This window comes from Indicator indicator, chromosome 5, assembly GCF_027791375.1.
Source record: "Indicator indicator isolate 239-I01 chromosome 5, UM_Iind_1.1, whole genome shotgun sequence".
Classification (NCBI taxonomy): Eukaryota; Metazoa; Chordata; class Aves; order Piciformes; family Indicatoridae; genus Indicator; species Indicator indicator.
In genome coordinates this window covers 25,531,364-25,552,756 of record NC_072014.1, presented here as the reverse complement: position 1 = coordinate 25,552,756, position 21,393 = coordinate 25,531,364, and the positions used below count along the sequence as shown (strand labels likewise).

The 21,393-nt window shown below is 55.6% G+C and overlaps 2 protein-coding genes across 4 annotated transcripts; one reads left to right on the top strand and one right to left on the bottom strand.

The window, feature by feature from the left end:
• Nucleotides 1–700: 700 nt before the first annotated feature.
• On the bottom strand, nucleotides 701–2,423 carry LOC128967340 (tubulin alpha-4A chain-like). Its single transcript, XM_054381444.1, has 3 exons — nucleotides 2,228–2,423; nucleotides 1,939–2,087; nucleotides 701–1,769 (listed from the first exon to the last, which is right to left on the bottom strand). The coding sequence occupies exons 1-3, from the start codon at nucleotides 2,406–2,408 to the stop codon at nucleotides 798–800; spliced, it is 1,302 nt and encodes a 433-aa protein (XP_054237419.1). The 5' UTR covers nucleotides 2,409–2,423; the 3' UTR covers nucleotides 701–797.
• Nucleotides 2,424–15,367: 12,944 nt separating this feature from the next.
• Nucleotides 15,368–20,992, top strand: DNAJB2 (DnaJ heat shock protein family (Hsp40) member B2). Of its 3 annotated transcripts, none has more exons than XM_054380856.1 (10): nucleotides 15,368–15,404; nucleotides 16,757–16,849; nucleotides 17,851–17,960; nucleotides 18,318–18,371; nucleotides 18,534–18,650; nucleotides 18,834–18,923; nucleotides 19,043–19,145; nucleotides 19,277–19,347; nucleotides 19,592–19,813; nucleotides 20,770–20,992. In XM_054380856.1, exons 2-10 carry the CDS (start codon nucleotides 16,785–16,787, stop codon nucleotides 20,778–20,780), a joined length of 843 nt encoding a protein of 280 aa, XP_054236831.1. In that variant the 5' UTR covers nucleotides 15,368–15,404; nucleotides 16,757–16,784; the 3' UTR covers nucleotides 20,781–20,992. The 3 variants fall into 3 exon arrangements, with proteins under 3 accessions (XP_054236831.1, XP_054236830.1, XP_054236829.1); XM_054380855.1 differs by having other exon boundaries at nucleotides 18,300–18,371; XM_054380854.1 differs by having other exon boundaries at nucleotides 18,300–18,371; nucleotides 18,531–18,650.
• Nucleotides 20,993–21,393: the final 401 nt, after the last annotated feature.

Sequence of the window (21,393 nt, the reverse complement as noted above, 5' to 3'; positions counted from 1 at the left end):
CCCAACACTCTGGGCATGGGCACAGGGAACAATGCCAGCAACCCTGTGCAGTGGGATGACTGCCTGGCTGTGCTCCGGACATTGCTGCAGCCCAAGGCTGTCAAACACTTTCCCTTCCAGCTGACACGGGTGCATGCTGGGAGGAGGGCAGGGGAGGACAGCCTCTGTGGGTCAATATAGCTGGAGCATTAGTGGTAAGCAGGGAAAATTAATCTCTGGACCCAGTGCGCTGGATAATATGTGACAGCAATCTCCAGCTTGCAGCTGGAGCCAGGAGCTGGTGTTCAGACTTGTTGCCGCCAGGCAGGGCAAGCAGAATGTTCAGCATGGGAACAATAGAGAAGACGAGCTGAGGCCGTCAGAGTGGGGTCACAGGCCACAAGGGCATGGCAGAGCACTGGCAGAGCCAGTCAAGGAATGGGCAGTGGTGCTCCCAGACAAAAGACCCCCATGCCTGAGCTAGGTGCTTCTCCCTTCACATTACCAGTACTCCTCTAGATCTGTTTGATGGACATGCCTGAGCACTTCCACAGAGCATGCTATGTGTTTTTGGCCATATAATCCTGATAGGGGGCACTTACCTATGCAAGGGGTGAGCCAGAGCTGGAGCTGAGTGTTGGGAGGAAGCACAGCAGCACCAGCAGCAGAGCTGAAGCACTCACCACACACCTGACCAGACAAGAAACCGATGCGGCTGGGGCATTAGTGGGAGACACAGAGGCTCTGAAACGGTTTATTGCAAAAGGTTTCTGCAGCTAACAGAGGAAGAAGCACAGGCCTTTTGGCGTGGTGCTTCTCTACTCTTCACCCTCCTCTTCATCCTCATAGGAGTCCAGGCCCACCTCCTCGTAATCCTTCTCCAGAGCAGCCATGTCTTCCCGTGCCTCAGAGAACTCCCCTTCCTCCATGCCCTCACCCACGTACCAGTGCACAAAGGCTCTCTTGGCATACATCAGGTCGAACTTGTGGTCCAGGCGAGCCCAGGCCTCAGCGATGGCCGTGGTGTTGCTCAGCATGCAGACGGCTCGCTGCACCTTGGCCAGGTCTCCCCCCGGCACTACTGTGGGTGGCTGGTAGTTGATGCCCACCTTGAAGCCCGTGGGGCACCAATCCACAAACTGAATGCTGCGCTTGGTCTTGATGGTGGCGATGGCAGCATTGACGTCTTTGGGCACCACGTCTCCGCGGTACAGCAGGCAGCAGGCCATGTACTTGCCGTGGCGAGGGTCACACTTCACCATCTGGTTGGCCGGCTCAAAGCAGGAGTTGGTGATCTCAGCCACTGAGAGCTGCTCATGGTAGGCCTTCTCTGCAGAGATGACTGGAGCGTAAGTGGCCAGGGGGAAGTGGATACGAGGGTAGGGCACCAGGTTGGTCTGGAATTCGGTCAGGTCGACATTCAGAGCCCCATCAAACCGCAGTGATGCTGTGATGGATGAGACAACCTGGCTGATGAGTCTGTTCAGGTTGGTGTAGGTCGGGCGCTCGATGTCCAGGTTTCTGCGGCAGATGTCATAGATGGCTTCATTGTCCACCATAAAAGCACAGTCTGAATGCTCCAAGGTGCTGTGTGTAGTGAGGATGGAATTGTAGGGTTCCACTACAGCAGTGGAGACCTGTGGTGCAGGGTAGATGGAGAACTCCAGCTTGGACTTCTTGCCGTAGTCAACTGAAAGTCGCTCCATCAACAGGGAGGTGAATCCAGAACCAGTGCCACCTCCAAAACTACGAAACACAAGGAATCCCTGGAGGCCTGTACACTGGTCAGCCTACAATAAGAGACAAGTCAGTTTCCTCCAAGCACTGACATTGCTGGGGAGAAGTTTCAAAGATTGTCATCTCTCCCAGGGCACAGCATGGCCCATTGCATTCTCCCACTCGCAGCAGGATGCTGGAGCCCAGCTCAGGGGGCCACATTTCCCCTGTGTGGTCACCTACCAGCTTCCGGATCCTGTCCAGCACTTGGTCGATGATCTCTTTGCCAATGGTGTAGTGCCCACGGGCATAATTGTTGGCAGCATCCTCCTTGCCAGTGATCATCTGCTCAGGGTGGAAGAGCTGACGGTAGGCTCCACCCCGAATCTCATCTAGGAGAAGTTGGCACACTGTTAGAGACTTTCCAACTGGCCACAGGGAAAGGTGTCAGGAGTCACCCAAGAGTCTGTCCTGCAGTGGGTTGTTCCAAGAGACAGTGATCCCTGCCACTGCCTTGCTGAGTTTCACTCACCAATCACAGTAGGCTCCAGGTCTACAAAGATGGCTCTTGGGACATGCTTCCCAGCTCCGGTCTCACAGAAGAACGTGGTGAAGGAGTCATCTCCTCCACCAATGGTTTTGTCACTGGGCATCTGCCCATCAGGCTGGATGCCATGCTCCAGGCAGTAAAGCTCCCAGCAGGTGTTGCCCATCTGGACACCAGCCTGGCCGACATGGACGGAGATGCACTCACGCTGGGGAGAGAGAGGCAGAATCAGATCCCAGCTGGGACCACAAATGCTATCACTGCAGTTGGTGCACAGCCCAGGCAGGGCAGCCCAGGCCCTTCTCAGCTTGTGCAATCCATACTACCCTGTAGCCTGGGTGACTTGTATCCATCCCAGTCTGCTGCTCAAATCTGTTGCTATGCATCCCATCACTGCACTGCCCACCTCAGAGGCTCAGGGAGATGAAGATTCGTCTTCTGGAGCCCAGGACACCAGACCAGCATATTCTCTGGACTTACCTCCACCCATAACCTTAGGAAGCATGCAGTGAACATATTAATTGCTCCAATATCCACATGACCTAAGGGCTGGGACTCTGCAGTAGCTGGCATGGCCCCTGTTGCTACTCCAACAAGAGGACTGCAAGCTGACATGACAGAGCATCACCTGGTGCTGGGAGTTGAGGAGGTGACAGCACTGAGGATGGGTGTCCAGCGAGGATGGGAATTTGTAACAGCAAATGGTTGTAATGTTCTGAGGCTCAGATTTCCTAAATTAGCTCTGGAGGAGGTAGAATTGTTAGCTGCACTTCTTAACTGAACCAAAGGGCTAAGGTGGGAGGGTCCTCTAGCTCAGGGCTTCAAGGGCAGACTCAGGTCCCTTTGGGGAAGCCAGGCTGAAGTGGACTCTGGAGCCCATATTCTTCCAGGTGAAGCATCCCAGGGTCTGCAGCCCTTTTGACTAAAGCCAAATACTCAGTGGCTCAGCTCTGTTGTTGTCAAGGACTTGGATGTGTCAGCAGGCACAACTGAGTCAGAGGAGCATCCAAACCAAACCAGATTTCCAGAGCCATGTGTGCCTTGCTGTGAGTCAGCCGGCGGGAGGCCGTGGGAGCCAGCCATTTTGCGCTCAGGAGCTAGGCACTGACTGCTGCCCGAGGAAGCTGCACGGGTTGCAGCAAGTCCTGCCTCTCTGCGTCTTGAGTGCCTTCAGTGCTGCATTTCAGAGGCAGCAGTGACACTGAGGGATGACAGAAAAATAAGCACTTGATAACCATAGTGAGAGGCAGAAGAAGTACATCTCCACACCTTTCCCAAAGTTGAGGGGCAAGAAGCAGCAAAGTGACGCCCTGCTTATCCCTCCCGGTAGGTACAGGAAGGTTTTGTAACACAAGGAACCAATGACAAGTCCTGAGGAAGCTCCAGGATCCTCACCAAAAGTACACAGCAAATACTTGAAACAGCTGCAAGCACCTCTGGATGACCACAGGAAAGAAGAGGCAAGAAAAAACTCCTCCTTTTTTAAGATCTGGCAAACGAGAGTGCAGGGACTCAGAGAACCCAACTGGGTCACGATAGTCACTGCATTTCATCCTGTCAACACGCAGCAGCCAGGACTGGCTTTACAGGACCCATCCCTAACAGTAGGCTGGGCAGAACCCAACAACACCAGGGATGCAGCAGTGCTGGTCATCTGCCAGCAGACTCTGACTTCTTCACAGTAAGGTGTGGCTCCAGGAGGGCAGGGAGCATGCTCCTGCAGGGTAGCAGGCAAGGTGTCCAGGCAGCCTAGGGCTGGGATGCTCTCCAAAGCTGCTGGAGAGCCCAGGAGCTAGAGCTCACAGCAGGACCATGGTGGCAGGGAGTCTCCGGGATGCAATGCCCACCCGTGGATTGGCCCCTGGTACCCGAGGTGAAAGGCAATAAGTGAAGCCACAGCTTGCTCCTGGAGCTCAGCTGTGGTTCTGCAGCATGAGAACCTATCAGGCTGGATACACTCAGAGATGACAGCACGGAGATGGGCTTATTAAAAGGGAGGCAAGGTGACAGGGTCAGCCCAAACACTGGTTTCCGCACACAGCGGGGTTTGGCTAGTGGCCTCCTTGCCTCGGACATGTCAGACTGGAGCAAGGGTATGCCCAAAGAAGGGAGGATGCGGAGTGCCAGCGGGGAGCAGTTCCGGCAAGGCTGAAGCCAGGCAGAGACAGGGCAAGCACCACGGTGCTCCCGCCGCCAGCTGCCCGCACCATTGGCTCCCAGGAGACCCCCCGGGAAGCTATAGGGGTTGTAGCCTGCTCCGGGGAGAGCCCTGTCGGGGTTACCCCCCAACTCCCGGGAGCAGCAGCAGGACCGGAGGGAGGGGCCATCCCGGGGCTGGCACTCACCATGATGCAGATTCTGCACGACCTGGCTGTCTCTGGGCTGCCGCAAGCTCCTCATGACCGGGATGGCGGCGTGGCCGGCGCCTTATACCGGGGCGGCACCGGCGCTGCGGGGCGAGTCGCCCCGCCCGGGACACTGCCGTGAACTTGCATAAATTTGAGTTCATTGCGCATATTTGCATACAGATACAGCGATGCGGCCGTCCTGCCCGACAGTCGGATGGGAGCATCGGCGGGACCATAGGGGAGGAGCATCCTTCCGGGGTCCCCCGCTCCTTCTCTCGCAGGGGTCAAGAAAGAGACGGGGATCCCGTTTAGGAAGAGCAGGGGAGGCATAAGTTTGGTCGTGCTATGCGTGCCAGTGTTGGCAGAAGTACTTCCACAAAGGGGCAGAGATGGTACCTTCCTGCTGGGTGTCTTGCTGGTGCGAGACGCCATCCAGGCATTATCCGGGACAGACTCAGGGAGATGTGGTAGGAAAGCCGTCAAAGAACCTGACTCAAGTTTCCGTCCTGGTGGGTGGGAGTGCTGATGTGAGAGCCCTGGTGTAGCATGGAGATGGGTCTCTGTCAGCCACCCAAGACTCCTGAGGAGCACCCAGGAGAGTTCGTGGAGAAAACATGGGCAGAGGAAACACTTCAGAGACAAGCAGGTGTCTTTGTGGGTCAGAGAAGGAAAAATCAGGAAAACTGTGTTGTCCTTTCCTGCAAGCCCCTCAAGGGGCTTCAGATGTGCCCCAGGGCTACGTCTGAAAGACCTGCCTGTTATGTGCTGCTCCTTCTCCAGCCTGGCTCTGCTTTACCTCTGTAGTTTTGAACTGATTTCACAAAGCTTTATGAAATGACCGGTGAGGATACAGAAGAGTTTGAAGCACCCCACAGGAGGTCTCTTTGTAGTGACTGGTGTCTGGCACTGGTGTCTGGCTTTGCTACAGTGAATAATGCATTCATCTTTTCCTCCTCCCTCCAAAATATTCATAGTACCCATTGTGGTGCAGAACCAGCCCTGCCCAAGTCCTCTGACTCAGGTTTTCACTGACAGGAGCTGTCATCTCTCTGCTTACTCCAAAAGCTGAAAGATGGACCTAAAATATCCACCCACAGTGCCTGAATTACCTGGAAAGTGTCACCTTCACTGCTGAAGATGTGTAAAGTGACTGAAAGCAGTGGTACAGCTCTGAAGCCTGTGCTGGTGTCCAAGCAACATATTTTGGAGACCTGCAGAAATGTCTGAGTCAAACAGTCAGGGTGGGTTTAATCAAGCTGGTGGGAAAAGGGTTTTTTTCCTACAGACATGCCCCAGGTTGTGAGTCCTGCTAAACCTGGAAGGATGCTGTGGTGACCAGATAACTTTGGAAATGCCTAAACTCCTCCCTGCGGTATGTATGTCCTTTGAGTGCCCTCAGAGATCACTAGATAACACAGGCCATGCTGATGCAAACAGTCTATGAGAGTGAGTGGCTAGGAGCAGTGAGGCATCAAAATTTGAGCCCCAGAAGTTAGCTGGTGTGAAAAGGAGTGATGGAATCATCTTTCCCTTTGAAAATCTTTGCCAAGGTATCTGCTGGCAAATGAGTCAGTGTCACTTCTGACTAGGTCCCTCCTTAATTCCACGGTGCCAATTAATTCTGGGGGTATTCACAGCATGAATGCTTTGCAGCAGTGGTTGGAAGCACCAGCATCAGATCTAGGCAGTGATCAGCATTTCAGGAGGGCTTGCAAAGTTTGTGTGTTTCACCCAACTTTGGATGATTTGTGTGACAATCTGGTGGCACCTTGGGGTGTAAAATGATGTGTTATTTCTCCAAGAGATGCCTGGGTATGTTTATACACCATTCTGGCAGAGAGCTGAAGGTGAAATATGCCCGATTTGTCGTTGCTGCAAATGCATGCTCACGGTGAAAACAAGCACTCATGCTGTTCTGTTGAACGAGCATGGCAAGCAGCACCTGACAGAGCTGTGAGTCATTCAGAGATACACGTCTCCATGTATCTTTGATCTGAAAAGCCCAAACAGATGTCTAAGCTTTTTTGAAAGGCTTAAGAACAGCTGGCTAAATCCTGGGAACACCAATCTGCTGTGTCTTTTCAGTGGCTAACTGCTCAGCATCCTGTGAGATGTTGGTAGCAGCAGCCTGTAAGCACACGGAGGGGACTGAGTTCACCCTGGCTGGAAGCAGATTCGTCTGGAGGAGACCCTCTCTCACATAGTTGTTACCCACATGTCTAAGATCCTGCAAGTGTTTTCAGACCACGTCAGAAATCATAAGGTTGCAAGGAAACATTTTCATCAGTGCTCAGAACAGAGTGGGAACCTGCACCAGCACTCAAGGAGGTACAAAAAATGAAGCAAGGCAAATTTTAGGCTGTGAGACAAAATTCAACCATTTCTTGATAGAAGAATTAGGAAAACGTGGAAGCTATCCCAGGGGCAGAACGTGCATGCTGCAGTGGAAAACCTTGCTTGCCACTGCCCACATGGCCCAGGAGATCAGCCAGCTTTTGGACAGGTACCCACTGGCACAGGAACCATTGCCAGAACTTGCAGTTACCCAAATGAAGCCTCGTCAATAGCTGTCTTCCAGAAGTATGTTAAAGTCTACCACACCTAAAAGCACCCAGAGCTGAAACTGGGGAGAAGATGACTCATTCAGAGTCCAGAACAGCCTGGAAAAGGGCAGAAAACACTCCCTTTGACATTTCTTAGATATGCATGCCTTGATAAGGCCACACCTTGAGTATTGTGTCCAGTTCTGGGCTCCTCAGTTTAAGAGAGATGTTAAGGTACTAGAACGTGTCCAGAGAAGGGCAACGAAGCTGGTGAGGGGCCTGGAACACAAACCCTATGAGGAGAGACTGAGGGAGCTGGGGTTGTTTAGCCTGGAGAAGAGGAGGCTCAGGGGTGACCTCATTGCTGTCTACAACTACCTGAGGGGAGGTTGTAGGCAGGTGGGGGTTGGTCTCTTCTCCCAGGCAACCAGCACCAGAACAAGAGGACACAGTCTCAAGTTGTGCAGGGGAGGTATAGGCTGGATATTAGGAGGAAGTTCTTCACAGAGAGGGTGATTGCACATTGGAATGGGCTGCCCAGGGAGGTGGTGGAGTCGCCATCGCTGGAGGTGTTCAAGAGGAGACTGGATGAGGCACTTAGTGCCATGGTCTAGGTCATTGCTTAGGGCTGGGTGATAGGTTGGACTGGATGATCTTGGAGGTCTCTTCCAACCTGGTTGATTCTATGATTCTATGATTCTAAAGGACACTCTGAGTGTCTCATTCTTTGTCTGGAGCAGATGGAGATGATCCGTAGATGAAGAACAAGGATGACTGGATGTCATGGGATGCAATGAAAGGCTGAAAGAATGGGAACTGTCTAAAAGACCAAGCTCAGACTCAATGAAGTTCTTAAAATATATTCAAGGCAGATGCAAATAAGAAGAGAATTAACTCTTCTGCATGGTCAGGGCAAGAAGATGCAAGTTTAAGGCTTGCTAGCAGTAAGGGTAATGAACTATGATTGTCTCAGGGTCAAAGGATCTTCATCAGTGGATGCCATCAATACCCCAAGTGTGGCATTTACTCTTGAAGACCTGCTGGAATGCAGAGCACAGTAATGATGTGACAAAAGTTGAAGCTGAGTGACAGCAGCATAATTGCTGGTTCAGATGAAATGAAGGCTGTTGTGCCACGCCTGCTGCATTGCCTGGAGCGTGTGCTGCGTTAGGGGAACAATAAAGCTATTTCCAGATCTGACTCACTCCTAATCCCTGAATTACCGGCCAGTGGCAGGAGTAGTGAGGCACTCCCAGGGACGCAGGCAGCTCAGCATGCCTGCCAAGCCCCAATCTGCAAGGCTGAGAGGGACCGGTGGACGAGTCGGGACTAGCTCTTTCTCAGGCGCAGCAGCCCCGGGTGAACAGCCTCCCCGGCTGCCAGTGTCACCCGCCCTTCTTCACATCCTGGGAAAGGCAGCTACACGCCCACGGAAGCAAAATAAACCTACAGCTGGCTAATTGCAGTGACTTCATGGCAGGGCTCTGAGCATGCCTGGTGTGAACAAGCTGCCTCCAGGCAGGTGATGGAAGGGCTGACCCTGCTGAGATGTCCCTGTGCTTGCAGGGGATGCCAGTGTGCAGCACTGGTGGGCTGTATGGAGGTACCAGCACTGCTTTTCTTCATCTCCAGCACCTCTCACAGCTGGTGTTGGCACAAGCATTTGTAGGAGTAGCTGGACGCAGAAGTGAGAGAAATTCTGCATGACTGGATGATGGTAGAAACTGCTGGAGGGGCATGGGTTATCCTGTCAAGCTGGAGAGGCCCTGCATGCCTCAGGCAGGTCCATGGGCATGATGATGAGTTAGTCTCCATCCTCAGCCCTTTAGGCCTTCCTGTCCTACAAGTTCTCAGGAACCACAACAGAGCTGTGGTCGGCTCTGTTGCAATGCTGCAGAGTGTGCTTGCGTGAGCTGACAGCAATGGGGCAAGAGGCATCCATCACTTCCCTGCTCCCAGGAGCACACAAATCATCTGCAGGACTGTGCTGAGCCCCAGCCTCTGGGCAGCAGAGGCGACAAAGCAGAGTAATGCTGGCAGCTCTACCTTTGACATACAGCAGGTGGGCATGTCCTACATCCCCTGGGAAAGAAAATCCCTGGTGCAGGAGTGTATTGACAACAGCTATTCTTTGCCCCAGTCTTCGGGGAGCAGTTGAGCCTCTGATGGCTGGACAGGTGTGTGTGTATTGGGGGTGGAGTTTGCACATGGAAGTGGGTTGTACAAAATACAAACATCTTGCCAGCCTGACAGCATGCTGAGGGTGGAGCTGGGCCTGGAGAAGCTAGCCCAGACTCTTGGGGATTGCTGTACAGTCATTAAAAGTGGAAGGGAGGTGCCAGTGGCTGGCCACGCATTGGTGGATGTCAGAAGGAAATGGTTAATGAGATGAAAGGTGCATTTAATAGCCCATCTGGGCAACAGCTCCCAGGATGCTTCTAGTTGGAGCTGTCTGTGTGTGGAGGGAGTGTGCTTTGGGGAACCCAAAGCAGGGCTGGGTTCCCCACTCCTCCCAGAGTCCCAGGCTACATAATTGGGTGGCTTTGGGTCACTGGGCTGAGATCTTGCATTTGATGGCTGTTCTGAGAATGCCTGGCTCACATCCATAGCAGAGTTAACTCAAGTGATGAGAGGCTGTGTAAAACAACAGGTGGATTGAGAGAGTTTGGGTTGTTCTGCCTGGAGAAGGCTCTAGGGAGACCTTATAGCAGCTTTCCAGTATCTAAAGGGGGCCTATGGGAAAGATGGGGAGGGGCTGTTTACCTGGGTGTGTGGTGATAGGATGAGGGGTAATGGTTCTAAACACAAAAAGGGTACATTTACACTAGATATCAGGAAGAAACTCTTTACTGTGAGGTTGGTGAGACACTGGAACAGGTTGGTCAAAGAAGCTCTAGATAACCCATCCCTGTAAGTGCTCAAGGCCAGGCTGGATGGGGCTTTGGGCAGCCTGCTCTAGTGGAAGGTGTCCTGGCCCATGGAAAGAGGTTTGGAGTTTTACGATCTCTAAGGTCCCTTCCAACCCTACCTGTTCTATGATTCTATGATCTTCCTGTTGTAAGGACTCAGGAGCCATAGTTTGCTGAGTGCCCATGCTTCATGCAGCTTTCCTCATGTGGCTAGTGTGCATCAGGGCTACTGTGCCTTTCCCAGGGACAGTGCAGTTCTACGGCCATTTAATAACCCTGCATAGGACACAGCCAGGGGCACCTTACCAACTCCCAGGCAGAGGGATGCAAAGCCTGGCAGGAGTTGGATACTGATATCCTGCGTGTGTTGAGGGATCCTCAGCATCGTTACTGGGCGTCAAATCCCAGATCACCACTGATGAAGCTTGAGGATGGTAAGTGGACGTGCAAAGTAGTAGTGAGAGACAAGGCTGCCCCTTTCTCCAAATTCCCAAGTGATTTACTTCACATTTCACTGTATTAAAGCAAATTTTGCTGCATTAAATTAAATTTTGCTGCAACAGGGCCTTTTAACTGGCAATTCAAAATCATCCCTACTACTTAGTTGTTCCCTTCCTTAGCAAGTGCCCCACCAAACTTACTGTTATCCCTAATTTTTTGTAGTAAACATTTCACTCATCACTGTGAGCCTTGCACCCAGCCCTGGAGATCCCCATTACAAAGGCCTCTGGTAGGATAGCTCCTGGCTAACAAGCACGTTTGCTATCGATGTATCTGGTGTGTCCTTAGCAATACAGGAATACAAACAGGCTGGCTCAGCATGCTGAGGTAAATATTCTGGGACAACATAAAAAATAGATCTGGAAAGACCTTTGGCAGTAGCTATGAGTATCCTTCTCTGGGCATGGAAAACATGTTATTCTGTCCCTCCTTGTGGCACTGTTGTGATTTATGTGAATGCTTGTTATCTCCTGCCAGCATCCAAGTAAGGATGCCATGACAGCTGTGTTGATCTGAATCAGCCAGACATGTAATCATGCTGAAAGGTGACAACAAATTTGCATAGCAATACCTGCTTTCCCTGAGACAAGACTGGTTGGTACTAAATGCACTTAAAAGTCTTTAGTTCTTTGCTGATAGAACCAAATTTAGTTGTTCTGCGGGTTTTGTTTGTTTTTGTTGGTTGGTTGGTTTTTGTGGTTTGTTTTTTTTTTTTCTTTTTCTAGTGTTATCAGTAATCTTGAGTTCTCTGGGTGGACGGATTTATTTTCCTAATGACTGGAGTAATTTATGTCCTTCAGTCCTTTGGAATTAGACTACTTTCCTAGCTCTTTAAAATCACCAGTAGTGGTTCAGTAAGACCTCAGTTAGGTCCATCAGTGCTCTCAGTGTGGTTCTGATGAATTGAAAACGTCCGTTTTAGCAGGTGATACCCTCACAGTAAAGAATCACAGTGCTTTACATGCTGGCTCCTTAGGGATGGCATCCAAATTACAACCTTCTCTGTGACGTTCACAGCCACATCAGTTGCACTGTTATTTATGCACCAATGGCTATGAAAGAAGCAGAAGGCTGCTCACCAGCATCCTGTTGTTTTTTTTCTTGTTTTCGTCTAATGCAATGCACTTGTCCCATCTCCTTTTACTTTCCCCCTGCTTGTCTTGTGTTTCACCTTTGAGCCACAACTACCTACCGTGTTTAGCAATGTACCAAGGCTGAGCACGCAGATAGAGGACTCAGTGAGGACGGGCAGCCGGTGACCATAGTCCTACCAGACACTACAGGAAATCCTGGCCAAGCCAGATGGACATGAGGGTGGTTTGGAGAGTGTGGGAATGAGCATGTTGATGTGTGTGAGTGAAACCAGATTTTGCTCTACAACAAAATCTCCTCCTGTCCTGTGCCAACTGCAGCTCCTGCTCCCCTCATGGCTGAAGAGCTCCCCAGCATTTGAAAGAGATGTGTGGTATCAGTCTTTTCCCCAGCCTCCCTAAACTTTGGGGTCAGGTCTAGACCACACAGCCTCCAGTCTCATGTGTGAGCGGATGTGGGGTGCCCTGCTCCTGAGCACCATGGGATTACCCAGGCTCAGCAGCCTACCCTGTTCCCAGCCACATGACAGGGATGAGGTGAAGTCACTTGCTGCCATGAAGCTCAGCTGCTGCCCAGGTCCATGCATGTGCTTGTCACGGACAACCCATTTAGTCATGGGCTTCTGACACCTTTGCCAGCCTCTGAGTCAGTTAATTTAAAATCTGCAAGCACCTCAGTTCTGCCTGGGTTTTGGTTGGGGCAGCAGCCCCAGTGTCAGCACAGGCGAGTACTTGTATGGGATGGTGCCTGGGGTACACAGTCTGCATCTCTCACACTGCTGAATCAGGCCCAAAGTCATTTCTTTGCTTGAACGAAAGTCACCCTGATTTTCCTGTTTCTCATTTTTCTGTCCTGCTACATTGACTTCTGCTGTAAGTACTCAGATGACTTTGCCTGGATACTACCCAGCTCTGGGAAGGTGCAGTTCTAGAAAAAAAACATCTAGAATGGGAACAGCAGCTCAGAGGATGGTCATTGATACAAACACAAGGAGTGGAGAAATTGGCTGTGCAGGGATGCCAGGCAAGCTGGGCAGGACTGCTCAGATGAGATAACAGGACTGGGAGTAAAAGAATGAATGTGGAATTTTCAAAAGGATGCCACTGTCGAATGATGTCCCTGGCCACCACCAGCCACCTGCACTTGGAGGTCCCCACCCTAGTGTGGCCCTTCCAAGGGTGAGTAAACTTGCTACTCCCACTGACCCCTTTCCTGGGGGCTGCATGGACCCTGTGGCCATGTCCAGAGATGGGGAGCATGACCACAGCTGCTGCTGTCGTCTCTCTTGGAGTGGATAAGCAAAGGAAGGTGGCAAGGAAATGGCACCCAGGAGCTTGCCTTGCTCTGCTCAACCACTTCTTACCCCATCCCACGGGCTCTGGTTCCTGCTCCCTCCCTACTGCATCTCCACACAGCTGCCCTGGAGCAAGGACCTTCCCTTCTTTGTTTGCTGATGATACGAAACTGGGAGGCTTAGTGGATTCATCTGAAGGCTATGTGGCTGTTCAGCAAGACTTGGACAGACTGGAGAGCTGGGCAAAGAGGAACCTAACGAGATTTCACAAGGCTAAGTGCAGAGTCCTGCATCTAGGAAGGAATAATAAACTGCACCAGTACAGGTTAGGAGGTGATCTGCTGGACAGCAGCCCTGTGGAGAAGGACCTAGGAGTCCTGGTGGACTGGTTATCCATGGGACAGCAATGTGCCCTTGGGGCCAAGAAGGCCAATGGGATCCTGGGGTGCATTAAGAACAGTCTAGCAGATCAAGGGAGGTTCTCCTCCTCCCCTACTCTGCCCTAGTGAGACCTCACCTGGAAGGGGAGAAGTGGATGTGCAAATCATCAAGCACATCACCCCACAGCTCAAAAGCCACCAAGACTATGATTTCACAGTCCACAGTTGCCAGTTTTCAGAAGGCTGTGTTCTCCTGAGAAAAATGAAACCTGAAATATTGTGCAGCACAAGTTTATGATGCAATCCAGTTGGCTTCCTGAGAGATGGGGTAACCAGGCAAAAAAAAAAAAAAAAAAATTGGTCCTTTGCTACCCTGGAAAGTTAAAAGCAGGGTCACAACACAGCTATCTCCAGAACGTGTGAAGAAATAAAGGTCTTCTTGAGACATACTCAAGATGACGGTGGTGGGTTTGAAGCTGGTATGAGCCGAGTAGGTGCATCAGGACTTTGGACAGATGTATGGAAAGAGCTGGGAAAATAGGACAAGCTGCTGTGGCTGAAGCTGTGTGCTCTGTGAGGCATCAGTGGGTGATGGGCTGCCTCTCTTCATCTGCTGCAAAGTGCCTGGCTTTGCTAGTTTGAGAAGTGATTGTGGCAGCTCTGGGGTGATGTGTGACTGGCACCACATCCTCTCTCCTACTAGCACTGTGGTGGGCTCCCGTACAACTCCACAAGGCCTCCCCTAAGAACATTAAGGAGGTCTGAGTCATTCTCACTACATACTCTTCAGCTGTGATGTCTTCCCCTGACTCCAGAGTCCCATCCAGCACATGGGTTCCTCTCCTTTCACAGCATGGAAGCCGGCACAGAATGGGCTGAGATCTGGCAGGTCTGAGGTCTCATTATACCCGGCTACAAAAGCTAGGGAAAGGAAAGCAAGGTGCTGAGGCGTTGCTAACTCCTGGTGGCATCTAGTCGACTTCCCAGACAGCTCCAGGGGGGGTCTATGAGGCAGCCTGTGGCTCCATCTAGTGCCTGTGCCAGCCCATCCCGAGCCAGCCCTGCACCCATTGCTGGGCAGAGGGGCCAAATTAGAAGCCCTGGCAGCCAGCGAGGACACTCTGGCCGAAGGCAGCCATCTCGGAGAGTCTGCTCCCTGCTTCTGGGCTGGCAGGTACAGAAGAGCAGTGCTGCAACGGCATCCAGGAAAAAATGCCCAACAACAGGGAATACTCCAAGCAGTCACTCCAGGAAATCACCAAGTGCTGTTGGATGGCAGAGAATGGGTCTTTAAACCCTTGAAGAGACATTCACCTGTCCATGTGCTCACCCAAACCCACTGCTCATGGCTAGGAATGGCTATCCTGAAACTGGTCCCTGAGGAATACTGGGAATGGTCTCTCCTAATGCTCAGGTCTTCCCAGTCAGTCGGGCAAAGCAGCACTGCAAAGCGTTGCCAGGGTCCCCAGCTAGGGATTTCCAGGAGGTAAGGAAGACATCCAGATGCATTGCGGGGGTGCCATAGAGTCCACAAGGGTCTGACCCCACCGAGACCAGGTTCCCTCCTTTTTGCATCCAGACAGCAAATGGGAACAGGAGGATTCCTGTGGCCAGGACAGGTTCAAGGCTGCAGGTGAGTGTCCCTGGGACTGCCCACGGCCCTGAGGCTGAATGACAGCAGCCCCTTAGCCGCGCTTGCCCGGGCAGGACCCACGAAGAGGAAAAGTCCCCATGAAAGCTGCAGATGTGTGGCCTCACCCGCGTCCCGGTGATTGAGGTACCTGGGCAGACCGGTGCTCAGGCTGGCTCGCTGCCCCCAGCTCCTCTGCAGCGATGTTCTGCAGCCTGGGCTCCTGGCAGGGACCTGCGCCCCCCAGCCTGGCAGGTCGCGCCCCTTCACGTCCCCACCCCGCCTCGGTGGGACGGCCCGGCGAAAGCGCTGAGTCACCCCAGCTGTCCCCTCCCGCTGGCTTTTCCAGCAGGGCCCGGCCGGGCAGCTGACTGGGCAGGAGGCCAAGAGCAAGCGGAGCCGGGGGCTGCCCCGGGGCGGTGGCCGTGCCCCGGTGTGCTCAAAGCACTGGGGCCAACGAGCGAGGTCAGTACTCCGAGGTGTGCCCAGGAGCTGCCCGGCCAGCGCACAGCTTGGGAGAAGGCTGGAGAGAAAGGGCGCGCAGGGGAGGGTGGGGAGAGTGGGAGGTGGAGCCCCTGCCTGGGTCCCTCCCAGGCCGCGGGGCCGGGGGCCGGGGCCCGGGGGCCGGGCCCGAGCCCGACGGCGGCGAACCCCGAGACTCCCCCACACGCCTTCCTATGACCTCACCAGCCTGACAAGCGGCAGTGTGACGTCACGCGGCGCCGCTGCTATGGTTGGCTATCGCCGCCGCCCATCATCCCTCAAAACCCGCCTCCAGGCCCCGCCGCGGCCCGGGCTGGGGGGGGGACGCGCGACGCCGGCCAGGCGGCCCGGGGCGGGCGGGGAGGGCTCGGCTGCAGCACTCAGGTGGGCCCCGGGGCGGGAGGGGCGGAGGGTGAGGGGGTGCAGAGAGGGAGAGCGAGGCAAAGCGGCCATCGGGGGCGGGGGTACCGTGGCGCACTGGGGGATCGGCACACAGGGGAAGCTGGGCCGGTCCGATGCGTTTCCGTCCCGTGCTGCCGCCCCCGCCCCTCGCGACGGCCTAGATCCGCTGGCCGCAGGCCAGGGGTGCCTGCCGGTGGCGGCGACCGAGCTCGGGGAGGGGAACAGAAACTTCCAGCAGCAGCAGCAGTGCCTAGCCAGGCTGCCCCGGGAGCGCCGTGTTTACAGCCAGGCCGGGGGCGGGCCCCGGCGGCACCGCCCCGCCGCGCTCCCAGTGCTGTGCTGGTGACGGTGCGAGGGCTGCGCTGCCCTCCCCCTTGGCTGATGCGCCCTGGCTGGGGGGCGAATACCTGGGGAAATTGGTCGGGAGGGGCCAGAGCGGCGGCATCTCACTCCCGTCCCCGATCTGTTCGAATTGCCCCGGGGTGCCCGGGGACGGGACGGGGCGGGGCAGGGGAGGGGGGGGTCCCGGATGAGCTCTTAATCCGCTCCAGCCGCTAAGCACTTTAGCGGTATGCTCCCGCTGCCTCCCCGCCTGCTTCAGGACAGAGCCCCCTCGCCGGGGGAGACGGGGCAGCTGCGGGGAACGGGGCAGAGTAGCGGGGCCGGCGTGAGTATCCCTGGGCAAGTGAGGGTGAAGGCAGTGGGAAGGTGCTGTGGCAGCAGCAAGGGGTCCCCGGCCGAGCATCCGTGTGGCCGAGGCGCAGGCAGGGTGCTGGGGAGCCGTGTGTGGGTGCTACTGAGCCGCTTTCGTGGGGACCTGTGTGGTGGCTGGGGGGCTGAGGAGTGCAGGGCTACCTGCGTTTGCTCTCTTGCCCCTGGCGCTGCCAGGCTACACCTGCGGAGTACCTGACGTTGCTTTTCCCCCACCTCAGTGACCCCGCGGGACGCTAGCCGCACGTCATGGTGGACTACTACGAAGCGTTGGGGGTGAGCCGCAGTGCCACCGCCGACGACATCAAGAAGGCGTAAGTGCATAAGGCGTGTGCCCCTGCCCGCCGGGCAGAGCAGCTCGAGACACCTACTCACCCACCCTGCTCCTGGCACCAACGAGCCGGGGGCTTCCTGTGGGACCGGGACAGAGTGGGGGAGGGGGGCAGGAGGACAGGACAGAACCCAGAGGTGACAATCCAGCCTTTGTTTCCTTTGCGTGGAGGCCAGAGTGGGCCGGGCTTCACTGCCACACAAAGACATCTCTTGGTAGGATTTGGTCCCTTTGTCCCCTTGCTCTTAGACTGGGGCTAGAGGTGGAGGTGTCCCCTTTCTCTGCCACAAGGTGCAGGGATGACAGAGATGACAGAGGGTTGGGACAGTGGGGCTCTGCTGGCATTGGGGTTGTGGGGCTGGAACTTGCAGAGAGAGGAGCATTGTGTCCCCTGGCAGGGGGTGAGGCCCCACTGGCAGATCTTACGCTGTGCCCCAGGGGCAGACAGAGCCTCCCAAAGCTCCTGCCTGGCACTCTGCTGAGGTCTTGCTGCTATCAGTGGATACAGACATCACCTGGGGAAAGAAATGCAGACTGGTGGCTTGCCTGGAAGGGGACATATATCCCTGCTGAGGGGCACTTTCTGAGAGTAGGCAAGAGAAGCTGCTCAGACTGGATTAACCCCAGCTAACTGCGAGCAGGAGGAAAGGGCTGTTTGTTCTCCCTTGGCTCCAGGAAACCCCTAGCAACCCCGGGTCCTTGCTCATCCACAGTGAAGTGCACACCTGTGAGCATCATCTGGAGCTGCTGCCAAGAGCAGCTAGGGTGGGGGCAGGCCAAGCTACTGGGCTCATGCTGCAAATATTTGCTTAGGTGGTAAAGCCAGTCCAGGAAGCTCCCATTTTAAGATGCCTGAGACTGTAGGGCTCTGGGTGAAGTGGGCTCAGGGTGTCCCTGCCTACAGTGCCAGAGGGGACTGTTGCTGGCCTAGGGGCCCCAGCCACCCAAGAGCTGCTGCATGCCCATTGTTGCCTGTCTGCGCAGGTACAGGAAGGCTGCACTGAAATGGCACCCTGATAAAAACCCAGACAACAAGGAGTATGCTGAGCAGAGGTTCAAGGAGATCGCTGAGGCTTATGAAGTGCTGTCAGACAGTAAGAGGCTATGGTGCTGTCTTGCGTATTTCTCTGTTCACCTTTGGGTGTCCTGGGTGTCCTGCTGCTGGGCTTACACAGGTGGCATCCTTGGATGTCCCTGGGAGGCAGCGGTTCCCTCTGGTGTTACTGCCTGGCTTGTGGAGCTTGGCTACTTCCCCACACATCCCCCAGAACTGCTCTAGGGAGAGATGCTGGGGTGCTGGCCTTTGACATGAATCCTCACCTGATGCCCTGCTCGTGCCACCCACTCGTCGTGCTCCCTGCTGTTCTTCACCTCCCTTGGCCAGGGGAAGCGTTGGTGCTCCTGCCCATGCCTGGCAACGGGCTTCCCTGCAGCCCCCTTTCTTCTTTCAGAGCAGAAGCGTGATGTCTATGACCGTTACGGCAAGGACGGGCTCATGGGAGCAGGTGAGTGGGCGAGCAGAGCTGTGGTGAGTCAGTGCAGCTCTGGGTACAGTCCCATCTGAAGACCTGCTGTGGGTCTGCCTCCTCCCCACACTGCTGCTCTCTGCTCTTTGGGGCATTTCCACCCAGGGCTCCACTTAACTCTGAGCCTTTTCCCTTCAGCAGGACCAGGGGGCTCCAGGGCTGATGCTGGGGCCCCGGGATTCACCTTCACCTTCCGCAGCGCTCACGATGTCTTCCGGGAGTTCTTTGGCGGGCGAGACCCCTTCACTGACTTATTTGGTGCGTGTGGTGTGGGGGGAGACAGGATACCAGCTCTGGGGCACCTCTCTGGCCTCGAGGCAGTCACTGGACTTGGGTTCAGAGTGCAAAGCTGGTACTGGTGACCAGTCCCCACAGTTATGCCCTGCTCGTGGCTTGCTAAGCCATGGGGGCAGCACTGATGGGAAGGGCCCTGCCTTCCAGATGAGATGCTGCCCTTCTCCGAGCTGCGAGGACCTGGCCCTCGGCACCATGGGGGAGGTCACTTCTTCTCCCCCTTCCCAGGATCCTCAGGTAGGAGACGCTGCCAGCCACTACCTATCTGGGAAGTCCCAGGCCTGTGTGGTGGGGTCTGTTACCTGTCTTCCTCATACCTCCAGGCATAACGCCGACCTTGTTTCTCCCTTCACCAGATTTCTTCACCTCCTTCAGCTCTGGTGCCGATGCAGGGCTGGGCTTCCGCTCTGTCTCCACCTCCACCACCTTCGTTAACGGCAAGCGCATCACGACCAAGCGGTGAGGGCAATGCCAGCCCACCTCACCCCTGCAGACCCCCTTTATCAGTGGGCCTCAGACCCACAGCTTGCTACTGCAATGTCTTAGCTGCCTGGCCCTGACTGTCTGTATGTCTGTCTGCCTGTCTGCAGGATTATTGAGAATGGCCGGGAGCGGGTAGAAGTGGAGGAGGATGGGGAGCTGAAGTCAGTCCACATCGATGGTAAGAAGTGACACCACAGACCATCGTGCTGGGGTCTGACAGTGCCGCCTCCCAGGACTCTTTCCTTTTGAGGACCCCTCTTCTCCCCTGGGTGGCCAGGGGGTGCTGCATCGAGACCTGGTTTGGGCCCGAGCCCTGGTCACCCCTGGTTTGGGGCTCTGCCATGGGTGATTGGTGGGATGGGCAAGAATTGCTGGGGAGCTGGAGTGGACATGACCCCTATCCACTGTCCCTGTCCCCACAGGCATCCCTGATGACATGGCACTGGGGCTGGAGCTGAGCCGCCGGGAGCAGCAAGCCTTCCCTAGCCCACGGCCCTCCTCGTCCCCACCACCTGCCCCACACCAGCCCCCGAGCTCCTCGCCCGTCTGCCTCTACACAGACAGTGAGGATGAGGATGAGGACTTGCAGCTGGCTATGGCTTACAGCCTCTCAGAGATGGAAGCTGCAGGGCACCACCAAGCAGGTGGGCACAGCCCTGGCACCCCACCGGCACGAGGGGGCACCCCGTCCTCCACCCGCAGAGCCCACGATCCCCAGGGAGGGCCAGAACGGGAGCCACTGGGAGCTGGCAGCCCAGCTGCAGCTGGGCACGAACCTGCCCCCAAAGCAAAGCAGTGGCACTGTCCTCTGCTCTGAGCATGAGACTCTGGTTGTGCCCCCACCTTGTGGGACAGGCAAAGGAAGGGAGGGTGGGGTCTCACTGCCTGGAGCTCAGCTCCTGCCTCCCCATGCAAGGAAGAGGGGTCCCTCCTGTCCTACTTCTTGCTGCTGTGGTGGGTGGACAACTGGTGGCACCCCAGGGTGGGGGGCACTGCCAGAGTTTCGTGTTGTGACTGGAAGAGGGGCCCTTGGTGGAGTCTCGGGAAAAGGGGCAATTTCCTGCCCTGGCTCCTGGGAGCATGAGGTGCCCACTGCAGCTGTGCTCTATCTCTGCCTGCTCCTCTCTCCCTGTCTGCCTTGCAGATGGGCAAGGGCTACAACCAGTGCCTCCCTGACTGCTGCCTGCCCCTGCTTGGGCTGGGGAGTACTGGGTCGGGCTCTCCCTCCTTGCAAGGACTCGTGCACACGTGGGCTCTGCTTGGTACCTTGTGTCTGTCTCTCCCTTCTGGATGCTGTTCCTCCTGCTCGTAGCCCCTCCTCCTCTGTCTCCCCTTTTGCAGACCCTGCCCTTCCCTGCACCTTGTACACCCTGCAGAGCACTGTCACTGCCCCGCACCGCCGTTTTGACCCGGGGGCGCTGTCCCTCCCCGATTCCCGCTGCAGCAGCGACCCTCAGTGATGCTCATAGATGTTCCCACCCTTGCCCATGGCTCTCTTCCTTCTAGGATCTTCCTCCCTCCCTCCTTGCCCCCACCCAGCACCGAGCCGAGGAGGGTTTCATGGGTGCCGTTGTGTCCCCCCCTCCGCTTGTCTCCCCAGGTGTGTTCTGAGGCTGCTGCGCCCGGGGACTGCGCACGCCCACTCGCCCACGGAGGCTCTCCCAGCCAGGACTCTGCTTTGTCCCTGCACGGCCACCCCCTGCCACTCCCTTCCCCCAGCACCCTTTGGCTCCGTGGGATGCACTGGGGAGGGGTTAAGGGGGTGCTTGACAGGACTTTATGGCTGAGCAATACCTGGGGCTGGGTGCAGGTATCTTGGGCCCCATGAGGTGGTGGGGAGGGTGGTGATGGGGGAACAGAAGGGGAGGGGGTGACAGGTAGGTGCTGTAGATTAGGCTGCTGGGGAGTGCTGGTGGCATGCAGCAAGGGGCAGCATGGCTGGGCTCAGCCAGCAGGGCTGGGCTCTGCCCTGCTCCTGGCTGTAGCTCCTGCTCCTGGCTGTAGCTCCTCCTCCCTGACCCTTTTCTGCTGACAGCCATCAATAAACATGTTTGCAGTAGCTGCTGCCTAGAGAGTGTCCCTGGGAGGGGGGCTGCATGGTTTACCCCAATACTTGCCTCTAGGCATGGCAGGAGCCTAGGCCCAGCTGCAGCTTCTCTGGTGGTTGGGTGCAGTCTGTGCTGCTGCAAGGAAGGAGGTGGGGGGGTGGGGGATGCCCTGTGTC